This window comes from Heterocephalus glaber, unplaced genomic scaffold, assembly GCF_053883595.1.
Source record: "Heterocephalus glaber isolate CG9 unplaced genomic scaffold, H.glaber_assembly_v1.0 deba00001666, whole genome shotgun sequence".
Lineage (NCBI taxonomy): Eukaryota > Metazoa > Chordata > Mammalia > Rodentia > Bathyergidae > Heterocephalus > Heterocephalus glaber.
In genome coordinates, this window is record NW_028258406.1 from 19,639,619 (window position 1) to 19,655,651 (window position 16,033).

At 36.1% G+C, this 16,033-nt stretch overlaps 1 protein-coding gene across 16 annotated transcripts in view; it reads right to left on the reverse strand.

Annotated features, from left to right (window-relative positions):
- Positions 1-16,033, reverse strand: part of Cab39l (calcium binding protein 39 like) — a 210,195-nt gene that overhangs the window by 136,291 nt on the left and 57,871 nt on the right. For 2 of the 16 annotated variants that reach the window (XM_087197455.1, XM_087197447.1), the window contains exon 3: positions 5,764-5,886. The exons of the other annotated variants lie outside the window; for them this stretch is intronic. In XM_087197455.1, the coding sequence (XP_087053581.1) occupies positions 5,764-5,873 (110 nt within the window). In that variant the 5' untranslated portion in view covers positions 5,874-5,886. The remainder of the gene's footprint in view (positions 1-5,763; positions 5,887-16,033) is intronic. 16 annotated transcript variants of the gene reach the window in all.

Consider the following 16,033-nt stretch of genomic DNA (forward strand, 5'->3'; position numbering starts at 1 on the left):
ACCTTAAATGTACTAATAAAATTAATTTTTAAAAAAAGATGAACAGCAGACTATATACTTCAGACAAAATATTTAGTAAACCCAAAGATATGGCAATAGAAGTTATCAAAATAATGAACGGAAAAACGATTTTAAAAAGAAGAAGAAAAAGAAAAGAATAGAGCACCGTTGAAATATGGGCAAACCTCACATAGCCTAAAATGTAAACATATCATTTATATTCCAAAAGGAAAGGGAAAGGTGAAACAGAAAGCAATGCTTTGGGAATTAATGGCTGAAAATATTTTTGAACTTAATGAAAATTGTAAACTCATAAATTTAAGAGAAACAAACTCCAAACTGGGTATGGTAAGACATGCCTTTAATCTTAGGACTCTGGGAGGTAAGACAGGAGGATGACAAGTTCATGACCAGCCTGGGCAACTTAGTGACTATAAAAAATTTTAAAAGGGCTGGGATATAGCCACATGGAAAGGCCCTGGATCCAACCCCAGCACTGTAAAAAAAAAAAAAAAAAAAAAATTCTATCATAATCAAATTAAGAATACATTTAAAATACCTTAAGAGAAAAACTCTATTACATACAAGGAAACAAGGAAATGACAGTAAACTTCAAAAATAATGCTCACTGCCTGCCTCAAAAGCGCAAGATCCTGAGTTCAATCCCCAGTACCAAAAAAAACAACAACAACAACAACAAAACAAACAACAGGGCCAGGGATTAAGCTCAATTGTTTTGCCGCCTGGCTCGCAAGCGCAAGGTCCCGAGTTCAATCTCTGGTACCAAAAAAAACCAAAAAACAAAACAATGCTCATAAGCCAGGCACAGTGCTACATACCTGTAATCCCAACACTTGGGAGGCTGAAGCAGGAGGATTGCAAATTTGAGGCCACCTTGGGTTACTTAGAGTATTCAAAACAAGCCAGGGCTGTGTAGCAAGACATTGTTCAAAAAACAAAAAATATTTTAAAATGCACATAAGAAAGCAGTAGAGCAACATTATCACAATAATGGGAAAAAAATCTGTTAATATCTTTCAGAAATAAACACATGGAAAGGCTGAATTAACCATCAACAGGAATCATCAACAAGAAATGTTAAAGTAGGCTGTAGGCAGAAAAAGCGTTATACTAAATGGAAAGCTTCACAAAGGTATAAATACCACCAGAAACAATAAGCATAGAGGTGTGTAAATATGATTCTTTTCTTTATTTTCATAAGTTTTTGTTTGTTTTTTGGTACCGGGGATTGAACTCAGGACCTTGCACTTGTGAGGCAGGCGGCAGAACCACTGAGCTAAATCCCTGGCCACTTTTATTTTTTTAAAAATCCCTCTAGAAGAGAATGTAGTTTTAAAGCAAAAATAATAACAATTTATTTGGGATTTTATGACACCTGAAGAATCCAATTATTACAACAGAACAAAGGCCAGGAGATGGAAAATGTAAGAACATGCCTGGAGGTAGCTGTGATAAACTATATACACTCAAAAATCAAAAGTGATCACTTAATAAAAAAACAAAAAGCCCAAAGCCAAACAGATACAGCTAATATTCCAATAAGTAACATCAAAGAATATAATAAAATTGCTCATACTTTTTAATCCAAAAGAAGCTATAAATAAGAGGAAAAAGGAAATAAAGGAAGAAGGGATAAACAGAAAACAAATAGGAAAATGGTAGATTTAAGTCCAACTTCATCAGTGTCAATATTAAATATAAACATTAGAGGTAAATGTCCCAAACATCCCAATCAAAGTCAAAAAGGGCAACATACCAAGTACATGTTACTATAAGAAACTCCCTCTAATAATGAAGACACATGTAACTTAAAAGTAAAAGGACGAAAAAGATACACCATGCTAATATTACTTAAAAGGTAGTTGAGGTAACTATATGTGTTATTACAGTATATCTCAGAGCAAAGACTATTACCAAGGATGAAGATCATTTCATAATTCTAAAGGGGACAGTTCATCAAGAATGCATATGCATCCTAAACATTTATGCACCTAAAATCAGAGCTGCAAAATACATGAAGAAAAACAATGAGAGAACTTAAAAGAAGAAAAATACAAATCCACAATTTTAGTCCAAGATATAAATACTCCTCTCAATAATTTACAAAAAAAGTAGTTTCAAAAATCAGGAAGGAGGGACCAGGGATTTAGCTCAGTGGTTCTGGCGCCTGCCTCTCAAGGGCAAGGTCCCGAGTTCGATCCCCGGTACCAAAAAAAAAAAAAGTCAGGAAGGATATAAGATTTTAACAGTTCAACAATTAATTTTGACCAACTGACATGTACTAAAGAAACCACTCTACAAAAGCAAAGTACACATTCCTTTAAGTGTACATAGTGTGATTACCAAGACAGATCATATTCTGAGTCTAAAGCAAGCTTGAAAAATTTGGAGTACTTATCTGTGTTCTCTGATCATAGTAACTTAGAAATCAGTAATAAAACATGTTTGGGAAATCTAATATTTTAAAAATAAACAGCACACTACTAAATCATCCATGTCAACAAAGAAATGAAAAAGGAAATTAGAAAGTATTTTGAACCAAATGAAAATAGATGACATATCAAAATCTCTGGGCTACTGGTAATAAAATATTTAGAGACATGCTTCATATTAATTACTTACATTGTGAAAAAGATAGCCTTTACTGACTCAGTTTATACCTGAGGAAACTAGCAAAAAAGAGAAATTAAACTCAAAAAGAACCACGGAAACAATAAAGAGCAGAAATCAAGTAAAAAATAATAATCAATGAAACAAAAATGGATTCTTCGAAAAAAATCAATAAAGTTTATAAGTATTTAGCAAAAGTGACATAAGAAAAAAAGACACACCCAATATCAGAATGGAAACACTAAACCATCAATGAGTTATGAGAAAATGCAAGTGAATATTCAAACTTTGGATAGGTAAGATATAGTGATTTTTTTCAAACCAGATATAATTAAGAGTAACACACTGAATTTGAATCTGACTTTTCAAAAAACAAAGACAACTTCTTATAAAACTCTTAAGAATTTTTGTTATGCTTTGCTTTATGGTTTTTTATTTTGTTTTGTTTTGTTTTTTTAAGACAAAGTCTCACTGTCTAGTTCAGGCTGGTCTCACTATGTAGCCCAGGTGGGCCCTGAATTTGGAGTGATCCTCCTGATGATTCTCACAGTGATGCCTCAGCCTCCCAAGTGCTGGAATTTTTTTTAATTTTAATTTTTTATTAGTACCTGCTTGTAATACATAATGATTACATTCCTTGTAGGAAGTTGGTAAATGTACATAACACATCTTAATTCTCTTTTTAATCCTCTTCCCCCGCCCCCTTTCATCTCTAGGTCCCCTTCCCATTTGCAAAAGATCCGTCTCCCTATTTCCTATTATCTATCTTTTATTTTGCTCTTTATTTATATTTTAGGTTTCTTATATAAGAGAAAATATGCCATATTTAGGCCTGTATATCTGATCCCCCACCCGTGCCAGGAATTGAACTCAGGACCTTGCACTTGCAAAGTAGGCATGGTGCCACTGAGCTAAATCCCCTGCCTTGTATGTCTGATTTATTTCACTTAAATTATGGTCTCAAGGTTCACCTATTTTCCTTCAACTGACTCAAGTTTATTCTTCTTTATTGTAGAGTAGTACTCTATTGTGTATAAATGTCACATTTTTTTTAACCATCTGTCGTTGGATATTATAGGCCACTTCCAAGATTTAGCCATTATGAATTGTGTTGCCATAAACATGAGTATGCATGTGTCACTGTAATATGATGACTTTAACTCTTTTGGGAAGATTCCTAGAAGAGGAATAGCTAATATTTTGATTTTTAGTTTTTTGAAGAATCTCCACACTGATATCCATAGTGGCTGCACTAGCTTACATTGCCACCAACAATGTGAAAGAGTTTCTTTTTCTAAATGAGATTATAGGCATGTGCAACAACACTTGGTTTTGAGACATTTTTTGTAGTGGTGCCATTTAACTTGTTCCTCTATCCTCTGTATGTGGGGGGCCTTGCCCCCCCCCCCCGCTAGAACTCTTGAGTGCCTTTTACGGGCATGTCTGGGCCTGCTGCAAGTCTACCCGGCAACAAGGAAGTAGCCCCAGTACCCTCCCCTTGCTCCTTCCCTCTAGCCCTACGGTATATACGCTGTAGCAGCTTCCGCAATAAACGAGACTTGATCAGAAACCTGTCTTGTCTCCATCTCTCGTGTTCCCTGTCCTTTGTCATTCTCACTCCCCCTCTACGGTCTCCGTTGACTTACCCGCGGGACGGGACAGCTGTATTTCCTATGAACAGGAAATTAAATTAAAAAGCTTAACAAAATATGAGGTGTGAAAAAAGTGATTAAAAATTATTACTATAAAAGATAAATTGCCATTAAACCCCTTCAGAAACTCCCCCTCATTTCAAACTCACTTATTCCATCACTCTTGCCACTTTCTGAAGCAGTTCTAGAAGTCCTTTTTCATGAGCTGTGCTGTCCTGGTTACCTCAATTCCTGAAGTTATTCAAAACGTTCGCCTCCCATGGGCATTCTAATTTTTGGGAAGAGCCAGTTGTTGCACTATGCCAGATCCTCTGAATAAGGTGAGAACTGTAAAGTTCTCATTTGATAAACTGCCATAAAATATCTGATCAATGTGGGATGCTCATAAAATATGGTGAATGCTCAAAATTAAAAATTTATTACAGTAAAAGACAAACTGCCATAAAGCCTCCCTCAAGATACTCAAAATATTCCCCCTCACTCTGAACATATTTATTCCATCATTCTTGGCAATGTGTCTATTACTGTACTAAGATTTAAAAATTTTAAACACTCACTATATTTTTCAATCACCCCTTATATAAGTTAAGTGCTTTTGATAAGGTAATTGCATAAATTCACAATGTATCACATCAGTAGGCAATAATGTTCCATTGTCCTACTATTAGTGAACTATGTTTAATGATCAAGTTACATGAAAAATTTTTTGGTGGGAGGGGTCTTTGAATGATTAAAGGTTCATACATTTTTATATATTTATTATGTTTCAACTGATTTGAGACTTTTTTGATATGATCTCCTAAGATGACTTCCCTCAAAAGCAAAATCTGAGGAAAAAGCATATATAACATCATTTTAATAAGAAATGTATTCACAAGGAGCAAGAGTGAGGGATAAAGGGAATAAAGCAGAGAAGAAAGGGGTGTCAGTATGACAGTGAAGTTAGTCATCCATTTCATTTGTCAGATGTAACCTCCTGTAAGCCATGTATACTACATTTCAGGACCATCCTGGGGAAGCAGAGAGAGGAAGGGGAAAGAAAGAATTTATTGGTTCTTCAACTGTGGTGCATGGGAAGTCTGCATTTTTGGACCCCAATAGCAAAGAGCCATTGAAAAGGTAATAAGACTGCAGTTCAGAAGAAAGGAAAAGAATTAAGTAATGGAGAAAATGCCTCCTCTTGATAGTGATGCACCTGTCTACAGCAATCTTCTACAAAGTACTGTCCACCTTATAAGAGAGTTTGTTACTTACGTGGGCTTAATTGTAAAGCAGGTGGTATGTGACCACATGAAAGAGATCATGGCCTTCCATTTAAAGGACTCATATGAGAAGGGTCAGTTACAAAATAAAATTCCTGAAGTAAATGGAGAACAAGAGAAATTCTCACAGAATGCAAAGGAAAAAGCCAAAGAAATTAATATGAGAAAAGAAGAGAAAAGGAGAGATGTAGAAGGCCTGTCCAGGAGATAAAATATACCTGTAATAGGAATCCATTTTTTGTTTTGTTTTGTACTGAGGATTGAACTCAGGGCCTTGCACTTGCAAGTCAGGCAGTGGCACCACTGGGCTAAATCCTGGGCCCAACATGTAATGGGAATGCCTGAAACAGAAGACAAAGCAAATGAAGCTGAAAGAATAATTATAGAATTAATTGAAGAAAACTTTCCAGAGTTGGAGAATGAAGTAGGTCTGCAAATAAAGAAGCCTCATAGAGTACCTTTAAAATTTAATGAGAAGAAAGCAACACATACACATAACCTCGTGAGTATTTAAAATTTCAAAGATAAAGAAAAGATTTTGCAAGTATCCAAAGAGAAAGCAGGTTACCTATAAAGGGGCAAAAGTCAGACTGACTTCAGATTTTTCTCTTACAATTCTAAATGCCAGAAAACAATGGAACCTCTGCAGAGTTTTAAGGGAAAATAATTTTGAACCAAGAATTATATACCCTCCCAAGTTAGGTTTGTGTATGAAGGTAACCAGAAGACATTCTCGGATACCAAAGGGTTCATAAAGTATATCAACCAAGAACTTTCCCTGAAAATTTTGCTGCATAACTTATTATAGCCAAAAGAAAAATTAAATAGAGTAGGGAGATAGCTATATGAAAGATTTGATGGTTAAAACTAGTTAAGAACATAAAGTTTAAAATTGTTACATACAGGGTAATAAACCTAAATGCAAAATATATTTGTAATCTAGATCTAAAATGTTCAGTTTATGTAGTTTTAAACTGACAAAAATGCAAATATTCAATATAAATAAATACTGTTTTATTTTTGCCACATAATATTATAAAGATGGATGTTGTTAAGCAAAATGCATATTAAATAAGAGTGCTTTGTCACCATGGGCAGGAAAAATACAGAAAAGACATTCTAAAAGTTCATCTGACAAAAGTGGAAAACAGTACACTTTTTTTTTTCTCGGTACTGGGGATCAAACTCAGGACCTTGTGCTTGCCAGGCAGGCATGGTGCCACTGAGCTAAATCCCCAGGCCAAAACAGTACACTTTTAATTCCTTAAAGAAAAAAAAACACCTAACATGTTCATAATGTTAATACTAATAATGTAAGGAGAAATTTCCAAAGCACTGGTTGGAGAGGGGTAGACATGTTTTAAACACTGATCCCTGCATCAGATGGTGGTTCATGAAAATTAATTTGTCATTAAATTGTGGACAAAAATAGATTATATACATTCTGAGTTTCCAGAATGGAAAACCAGTGAAAACCCAAGAAGATGGCAAAAGAAAAAATACCAAGGAAGTGTTAAAATTTGCATAAAACACACTGACAGAGATAAAGGTGAATGAATTATACTCATAAACTGGTTAAATTCCCAATCAATAAGATCCAAATTGATTTTTAAAAAATCAGTCTGTGATTTGAGATACTCACATTTGTATAAAAGAAAGGTTAAAGGGACTTAAAGGTAATAGAAACTCTTTAGATAATAAAAGTGGAGAGTACATTTTTATTAAGCAGAAATAAGAATGTTACAAGAAATTTCACATTTAAGAGATTATGTGGCACTCATATGCAAGATTTCTATTCAATATCTTCATGTGGATGGTAGTTTTATTCTTATAAACTGATATAGATATATATTTTAAAACATTCAAAATTAGTGATTTTATGTACTTACAAAATCATTGAGTTGTCTTTCAATTAAAGAGAACACATAGCAAGACAAAGAAAGAAAGAAAGAAAGAAAGAAAGAAAGGAGAAAGAAGAAAGAAAGGGAAAGGAAGGAAGGAAGGAAAAGAAAATTTCTCTATGGATTCCCATTTTCCATTGTTCAAAGGCATTAAGTCCCCTACATGTGGATTTTTACCATACTTTTAGGTTGCCCATGTGTGGGTCTGGGCACTAAGACTCTAACATGGAAAATAGCACACAAATAGCCACAGTGGCCGTGTCACAACAGGGAAGCCAAGGGCTGGAAGCAAGAAGCTTGCTAATGGCAAGAGATGAGGCAGTGTAAGGTTATGTTTGCATTAGAGCTTGTACAGAGCTGAACTGAGATGAGTGCTAGAGGATCAGGGATGGCACAGAAGAGGTATCTAAAATAACTTCTCAAATTTCCCAAAATGGGCCGGGGATTTAGTTCAGTGGTTCCACTGCCTGCCTCGCAAGCACAAGGACCCGAGTTCGATCCCTGGTACCAAAAAAAAAAAAAAAAAATTCCCAAAATGTGTCCAGTGCAAGTCCTTTCAAGATGGCTCTTGCAACTTTTGAAATCACATTCATCTTTTAACTTTCCTTGCTTTCTAGTTCAACAAAATGTCCCTGGCTCACCTTGTGTTTACCCTGTCCCTGCTCTGGAATGAGCAATGTCTCCAGGGAGCCCTAGTTCTAAGGAATAGTTTTCAGAAAAAATTGGGGTATCAGCAGTCTTCACTGCTACTGAGATGTCAGTGGTTCTAGACTTTTCAGTGGTCAAAATTAGGAAATAAAATTTTTAAATCGTTAGTTGAACTGTTATTTTCAATTCTAATCTGACTGCAGGGTTTAAACTCTACTTCTTTAATATTTTTTCACTTTCTCTTATACCAAAAACCTTTGTTCTGGGCTGAGGATGTAGCTCAGTGGAGTGTGCTTGCCTAGCATGCGCTCAAGGACCTGGGTTTCATTCCTAGCACTGAAAAACAGGAGTCGAGGCAGGGGAACCTTTGCTCTAACAACACTTAATATTCACTTTATCTTTTTTTCAGTATACTGAATATAAATTGAAAAAAACAGTACCAAAATTACTGACAATAAAACTACAGACACCAGGCATGGTGGCACATGTCAGTATCCCAGCATTCTGGAGGCAGAAGCAGAAGGATCACTTCAAGTTCATGGCCAGCCTGAACTACATAGCAGGACCTTGCCTCAAAATCAGTTAATCAATCAATCAATCTACTGAATGAAGTTTAAAGAATTATTTGCAGTTAACTTCTCCTTTTTTTTTTTTTGCAGTTAACTTCTAATTTAACTTTTAATATATCGGTGACTACACGACGGCCATTAGCAAGTAATCCTATTGTTAAAGCATTTTAAAATCATTTTACATGTTACAAAAATAAAACTTGTATTCTGTATTATTCATTGATAAACATTTCATAAAATGACTTTATTTTTTATTATTAATAATATTTTAGCTCAGTGGTTCTGCTGCCTGTTTGCAAGCCCAAGGTCCCAAGTTCGATCACTGGTACCAAAAAAATCCCCACAAAATTTAAATTTTATTTATTTATTTAGAGACAGGGTCTCACTATGTTAACCAAGCTAGACCCAAATTCCTGAGCTCAAGTAATACGCCTGCCTCTGCCTGCTGAGTAGTTTGACTACTGGCACACACCATCACATGCAGCTTAACTTTTTAATTATTGAGCAGTGACTTAATCAGAGAATGATGTAGTTCAACAGTGTTATGTCAACTACTGAGAAAAACATACAGAAAGAGTTAATTCCAAATTACCTTCATATATAGATTACTGTTTGCTAATTACCAAATTAGCAATCATATACACATTACTGAGTATTAAGACTTTCAAGGCTTAGATTCTATCTTGATATCTACCTTAGCAATTCACTAGTAATAAGTATTAACCATTTACAGAAACTTTTAAAGCACATTATTAAATTGATTAGTTCATTAAGACATTGGTAGTTAAAAAGGGGTATAGAGTCAACAATAATAACAATGGCTCAAAAACTGGTTTGTCATGCTCACAATAAAAAAAAAAATCAAGTGTGGTGAAACATGTCTGTAATCCCAGCATTCAGGAGGCTGAGGTAGGAAGGTCGAGGTGAGTTTGAGGCCAGCCCGAACAAAAAATCAAGACTCTAACATGGAAAGTAGCAAACAAAAAATATTAATTACTACATCCATTAATTACTACATTTGTGATTTAGTGCTAACTGTGGGCTAATGCTAATTTTACTTTATTTTCACTTCAATTAATAAATTTGTTTTTATTTAATATATAAAAGTGGTAACAAAAAATGCATTACCTAAAACTCTTTGAATTGGAAGTGACAGACACAATGTAAATAAGCTTAACAAAAAGGGGATTTAAAGGTCATGTACTATAAAGAACTTAAAAAAAATCAGACCTCCCAAATTTAAAGACCCAATCCAAAAAGGGCATCTGAAATGAACAGACATTTCTCAAAGAAATAAAAGCAGCAAATAAACATATGAAAAAATGTTCAACATAACTGGTCATTCAAGAGATGCAAATGAAAACAACACTGAGATTCCACCTCACCCCAGAAAGAATGGCTGCTATCATGAAATCAACCAATAACAAATGCTGGCGGGGCTGTGGGGTAAGAGGAACCCTGCTCCACTGCTGGTGGGAGTGTGGACTGGTGCAACCACTGTGGAAATCAGTATGCAGATACCTCAAAGAACTAGGACTGGAAGTCCCATTTGACCCAGCTATTCCCCTGCTGGGTATCTTCTCCAAAGAATTAAAAGAATCATACCGTAGTGATATATGTGCACCCATGTTCATAGCAGCACAGTTTGTAATAGCTAAAACTTGGAAACAGCCCAAATGCCCATCAACTGGAGACTGGATAAAGAAAATGTGGGTTTTTAAGTAAAATGGAGTATTAGCCATAAAAAATGAGAAATTAGAGACATTTATTGCTAAATGGATGCACATCAAGGCGATACTTTTAAGTGAAATAAATAGGACATACATGTGTAAATACCGAATAGTTTCTCTAGTGTGAGAAACTGAAAGTGTAAATAAGAACTAAAAGGTATAATAGATAATGTGAAATAGGAAGAAAAGGGGCGTAGGGGAAGGAGAAGTGGGAGGGGGGAGGGAAAGAAAAAAGGGAATGGAATTAATATGAGAAAATGAAAAAATGGAAACAAAGTTTCTGTAAATAGGGAGGAATGGAGGGGTTGAAGGGAGGGCAGGGGACTGGGGAAAGAATAAGAACCAAGAGAGATTATGTAAAGGTGCAAATTTCCAATGATAAATGTCATTATATTGTATACCTAAAATGTACCAATAAAGTAAAATTTTAAAAACAAAAAATAAAAAAATAAAGATCACCTGACCAAAAACTCTAGAGCAATGTTCCTTTTTTTTTTTTTTGGTACCAGGGATCAAACTTAGGACTTTGCGTTTGCGAAGCAGGAGGCAGCCCACTGAGCTAAATCCCCAGCCCTTAGAGCAGTGTTTCTTAGCTAAGGAAGATTTTACACCTTGCTAAGGAAATGTGTAACAATGTTTTTGAATGTCACAATTATGAGTTGTCTACTGGCATCTAGTGGGAAGAGATCAGGGATGCTTCTAAACAGCCTACAATCAGAAAATGTACACCCCCAACAAAAAAGTATCCAGCCGAAAATGTCAATAGTGCCAACGATGAGAAATCCTGGATTAAGCCAACCTCAGCCCAAGTTTGAACAGTACCACTGAAGATATTTCTCTTTTTTGCCACGCTTTCTGATGTGTTGTCTTCATTCATAGTTGGGCTCCCTCTACACAGTGGCAAAGATTGTACCTGACAGATTACATGGTTGTGGTCCTTATGATCTCAAGAGGATCTTGTTAGCCATCTCAATCTTTGAAAAATGACTCTGATTCTGTTAAAATCAGGCAACTAACAATGGAATAATAGATAAAATAGAATGGGACACTCTCATTGAGCAGCATGGCAATTGAGTATGAATGCTAAGTGATTGACAGTACTAAAGGGCAGGAGAAAGGCACAGTGAGAAGCTCACACAATGTGGCACTAGAGAATGACTATAGAAAGAGCAACTTAAGTTTACTGTCAGCTTACTTCCAGGCCTTACGTGAAATGTTGGGTGAGATGATCTGTACTATGACATAACTGCAAAGAGTGCACAACTAGACTCACTCAAGTACATTTGTGATTATATACTATTCCACAATGCAACCTGGTTACCCAGATTCACACTTACTGTTTCCCACATCTATACTTTCAAGAATGCAACTTTTCCAAATGAAATTAACAGAGCATTCACTCTTGTTCACTCTTGTTTAGCTCTTGGATTCAGCTGCAAGGTCTGTGTTGATTATAATCTCTTAATCACATTGGAAGAAGCTTCTTATGGTTTAAGCACATTGACTTGATTATAAATTTATCACCACCCCCTCAACACACACACATCCTAAAAAGTAGGCAAAGGGAAAGGAGAATATCAGCAATATACTTCCATATGAAAATGGGAAGGTAAAGAACCATCAATACAAATAATATTTTGCTAGACAGGAAGAGCAAGCATTCCTGACTGGGAAGAGAAATGAAGTGAGTTTCTTAGATGTCAAACTCATTGACTCCAATTTTGATCTCTAGGAGATTCTCCCCTAACGACTGAATTCTAAAGTTTCATTTGAGATGGTTCCCTGGGGAAGATGGCAAAGCGGTGAACAGCAGGGAAAACAGCCTCCCTGAGATTTGGTATCTAAACACTGGGATACAGTAATGTGAGGAAGAGAAGAAGAGAGAACTGGATGCCCAGGAACCAGAAGGGATCTGAAGTGAAAATTAAAGCCCACAGGGAGAGTGAAGAGAGTGACCTCAACACAGAAGAAGGAGGTAGCAAGCAAGGAATTCCCCTGAGCTCTGACTCACTGCATGGGAGGGGTGGCTTGACCCTTCAGACACACAGTGACTACTGGCAATCCCAGAGGCCTTCACAGAGAAATGCTCCAGTGGAATGGAGCAGTGGATGCAACGGACTGCAGTGGCTGGTGAGTTATTCTCCCCCCCCCCATTAACTTTATTGATACATTTTAGGTTTAAATACAGTTACATTCATCATTGGGATCTTGTACCATTACATGAGTCTCTTGGTTCTTATTTTTTTCCCCTTCCCTTGCCCTCCCTTCACCCCCTCCACCCTTCCCTATTTGCAAAGACCTTGTATCCATTTTTTCCTCTTCTCATATTTTTTCCTTTCCCTTTTTTCCCTTCCCTTACCCCTCCCAATTCCCCTGTTCTTTTAGACCTTTTCTTCCTGTTACACAATATCAGTTATATATTTTTTAAATTACAATATTAAGATCTAGGAGACATTTCCACAGATTTTACAGAATTTAAAAGGTTATAGAAAGCATATTACAAAAATCTTTTTTGAAATAAATTTGACAACTTCTAAGAAGTAACTAAAGACAAATTAATGAAACTAACTCTGGAGGAAATATAAAATTTGAATAGCACCTATTAAAGAAAGTATATTCCTAGCTTGAAAACCTACCTATATGACAACAACAGGCTCATATACATTTTAACTGATAAATTATATCAAACATTTAAAGCAGAAAAAAGAAGGAACACTTCTCCCCTCATTTTAGGAACTCAACATTGTGCTAATCCTAAAATTGGATTAAGATAATAGAAGAAAAAAGTATGAACATAGATAGAAATTTGTTTAACAAAACAAACTCTTAGGAGTCAGATCTGGCAGGATGTAGAAAGTGGTTTTGTTATAGGGATAGCAGTGTTGGCTCAGCATTGGAAGACCCACCCACAAAAGTTATCATTTTAACAGAGGAAAGGAGAAAGCCATATGATTCTATCACTAGTTGGAGAAAAAGTATTGGACTAAATTCTACAGGTGTTCATGGTAAAAGCTATCAGGAGACTAGAAGTAGAACAGAACCTTCTCAACAGATCAAAGACATGTACTCCATACTTCCAACAAAAACTCCTATGAATGGAGATGATACAATGCTTTCTCCTTAAAGTGGGGAACAAGGGCATATATGCCTACTTTTCATCGGTCCATTAGACTTTGAAACATAGGTCTAAACCAAAATAGTCTGGCAATAAAATGACACAACTAGGATAGGATTGGCATGGCAGACTCAAAATCTTTATATGTAGATGAAATGATCATCTACAGAGAAAATACTAAGAAATCTCTAGGAGCCCCTAAAACTTGTATTTGAATTTAGCAGGATTAGAAAACACAAGGTATATATAAAAATTCAGGTCTGTGTATACTTTCTATAAATGAAGAACTAGATATTGAAATTTAAAAGTTATGTAGGAGTACAAAGGACCCAGAAAAGCCAAAAACAGTGTTGGGAGACATTTAGCACCCAATTTTAAGACTTCTTCTAAAGCTACAGTAATCAAGGCAGTGTTGGTGTAAGGAAAGACATATAGATCATTGGAATAAAACAGAGAATCTAGAAATAGAACCACACATATATGGTCCACTGAGTTTTGAAAGATTATTTAACATTAGCATTTTATAGAATATAAACTCAATTCAAGAGCCAAGGAAGAGACAGTGTCTTCAGCAAATGGCACTAGAACATCTGGGATCCGTATATAAAAAATTAAACTCAACCCTTTATTTCCATACATGAAAATAACTTGAAGGGATCTATGAACCTAAATAAGAAAGCCTAAAAGTATGAAACTTTAAGAAGAAATTATAAGGGGAAATATTTATGAATTCAGGGTAGGCAAGAACTACCTAGGATACAAAAAACTTGATGTATAAAAGAAAAAAAATTGATGAGATTCCATCAAAATTTAGAACTTTAAATGACATCATTAAAATGAAAAGTAGTCCTTAAACAGACCATATTTCCAATGCATATAACCTATGACCACAATATATAAAGAATTCTTAGAGCTCATTAATAGACAACCCAATTAAAATGTAGACATAAGATGATGATAAATAGCCAGTATAGCACAAGGAATGGTGTGCAACTCTAGAATCAGAAAAATACTAATCAGTACAATAATAAGATTGAATTATACACTCATTAGGAAGATGAAGTCAAAAGTTTTAAAAGCCTTGTCATGACTTTTTCTTTTTGTTGGATTCTCCCCCTTTGCGTTTAATTTGTCACACCCAATGGATTCATTCTGCTGGGTTTCCTGGGGTTGTGATCCTCATTGTCTTTTCCTAGGGTATTGTCTAAAATTTTTTGGAGTGCCAGCTTGGTATTCATGAAGCTCCTGAGGTGCTCTTTATCATGAAAGCATCTTACTTCTCCATCAATTTTGAAAGATAGTTTTGCAGGGTACATCAATCTGGGTTGGAAGCTGTTTTCCTTTAGGGCTTGAAATACATCACTCCAAGCTCTTCTTGCCTTGAGGGTTTGCATTGAGAAGTCTGCTGTGATTGTGATGGGCTTTCCTTTGTATGTGATTGGTTTCTTTTCTCTCACTGCTTATAGAATTTTATTCTTCTGGTTGGATTTCTGGAATCCTAACTATTATATGCCTATGTGTAGATTTTTTTTGATTAAGGTGAGCTGGAGTCCTATATGCCTCATTTCTCTGTATGTCAAGTTCTTTTCCCCTCCTTGGGAAATTTTCTGCCATCACTTCTGTGAACAGTTTTTTTTATGTCATCTGCACTCTTTCTTCATTGACTCCAATCAGTCTTATGTCATTCTTCTTTGCATCGTCTAGCAGCTGCTGGATTGATTTCTCATGTTCCCTTACATTTTTAAAGCAATTTTTCTTTTCCTGGTCACTAATTGCAATCTTATCTTCTATATGTGAAATTCTATCCTCACATTGGTTCATTCTGCTGCGCAGACTTTTGATGGAGTTTTTAATCTTTTGGAAATCTGTTTGTATCTGTTTTATGGATTCCATTTGTTTCCTATGTTGGGATTCCATCATGTTCCTCAGATCCTCTATTTTTTTATCTGTGTCCTCTCTAGATTTATTAATCATGTCCTGCACCATGAGCACTATCTTTGCTGTTATCTGAGTAATTATTTCTGATTTCATTTTTCCCAGATCCTCTTTTGTTGCCAGTTCAGAGAGTCCAGGTGGTTGTGTATCAGAGTGTTCCATCTCGTTTCCCTTTGGGGTTGGTGTAGGTGATCTGGAAGTCTGTTTTTGAGGCTTGTTTCTGTGTCTTCTCATTTCCACGGGGGGGCGGGGGTGCTTCTTGCACCCATGCGGCTCACCTTCTGTGCCCTAGGAGCTTGAGATGGCAGCAGGGGAGCTTCCTTCCGGGTGCTGGGACTGGCTGAGCTTCACTGCCCTAGGAGCCTGGGATGGAGGCAGGGGAGCTTCCTTCCGGGTGCTCCTGGTGAGTTACTCTTGTTCAAATGTCACCAGCACAGGGTGATTGACCAGTAGCCATCTTGGAGAGGGCTTGGCTGAGCTTGGAACTTAGAGGAGCTCAGGGCTAGCTCCATCAGAGTGAGGTGGAACTGAGTTCAAGTTGGCAGAAGGTCAAGGAGTCAAGTTCAAGCCAGCAGGAGGCACATGGGGTG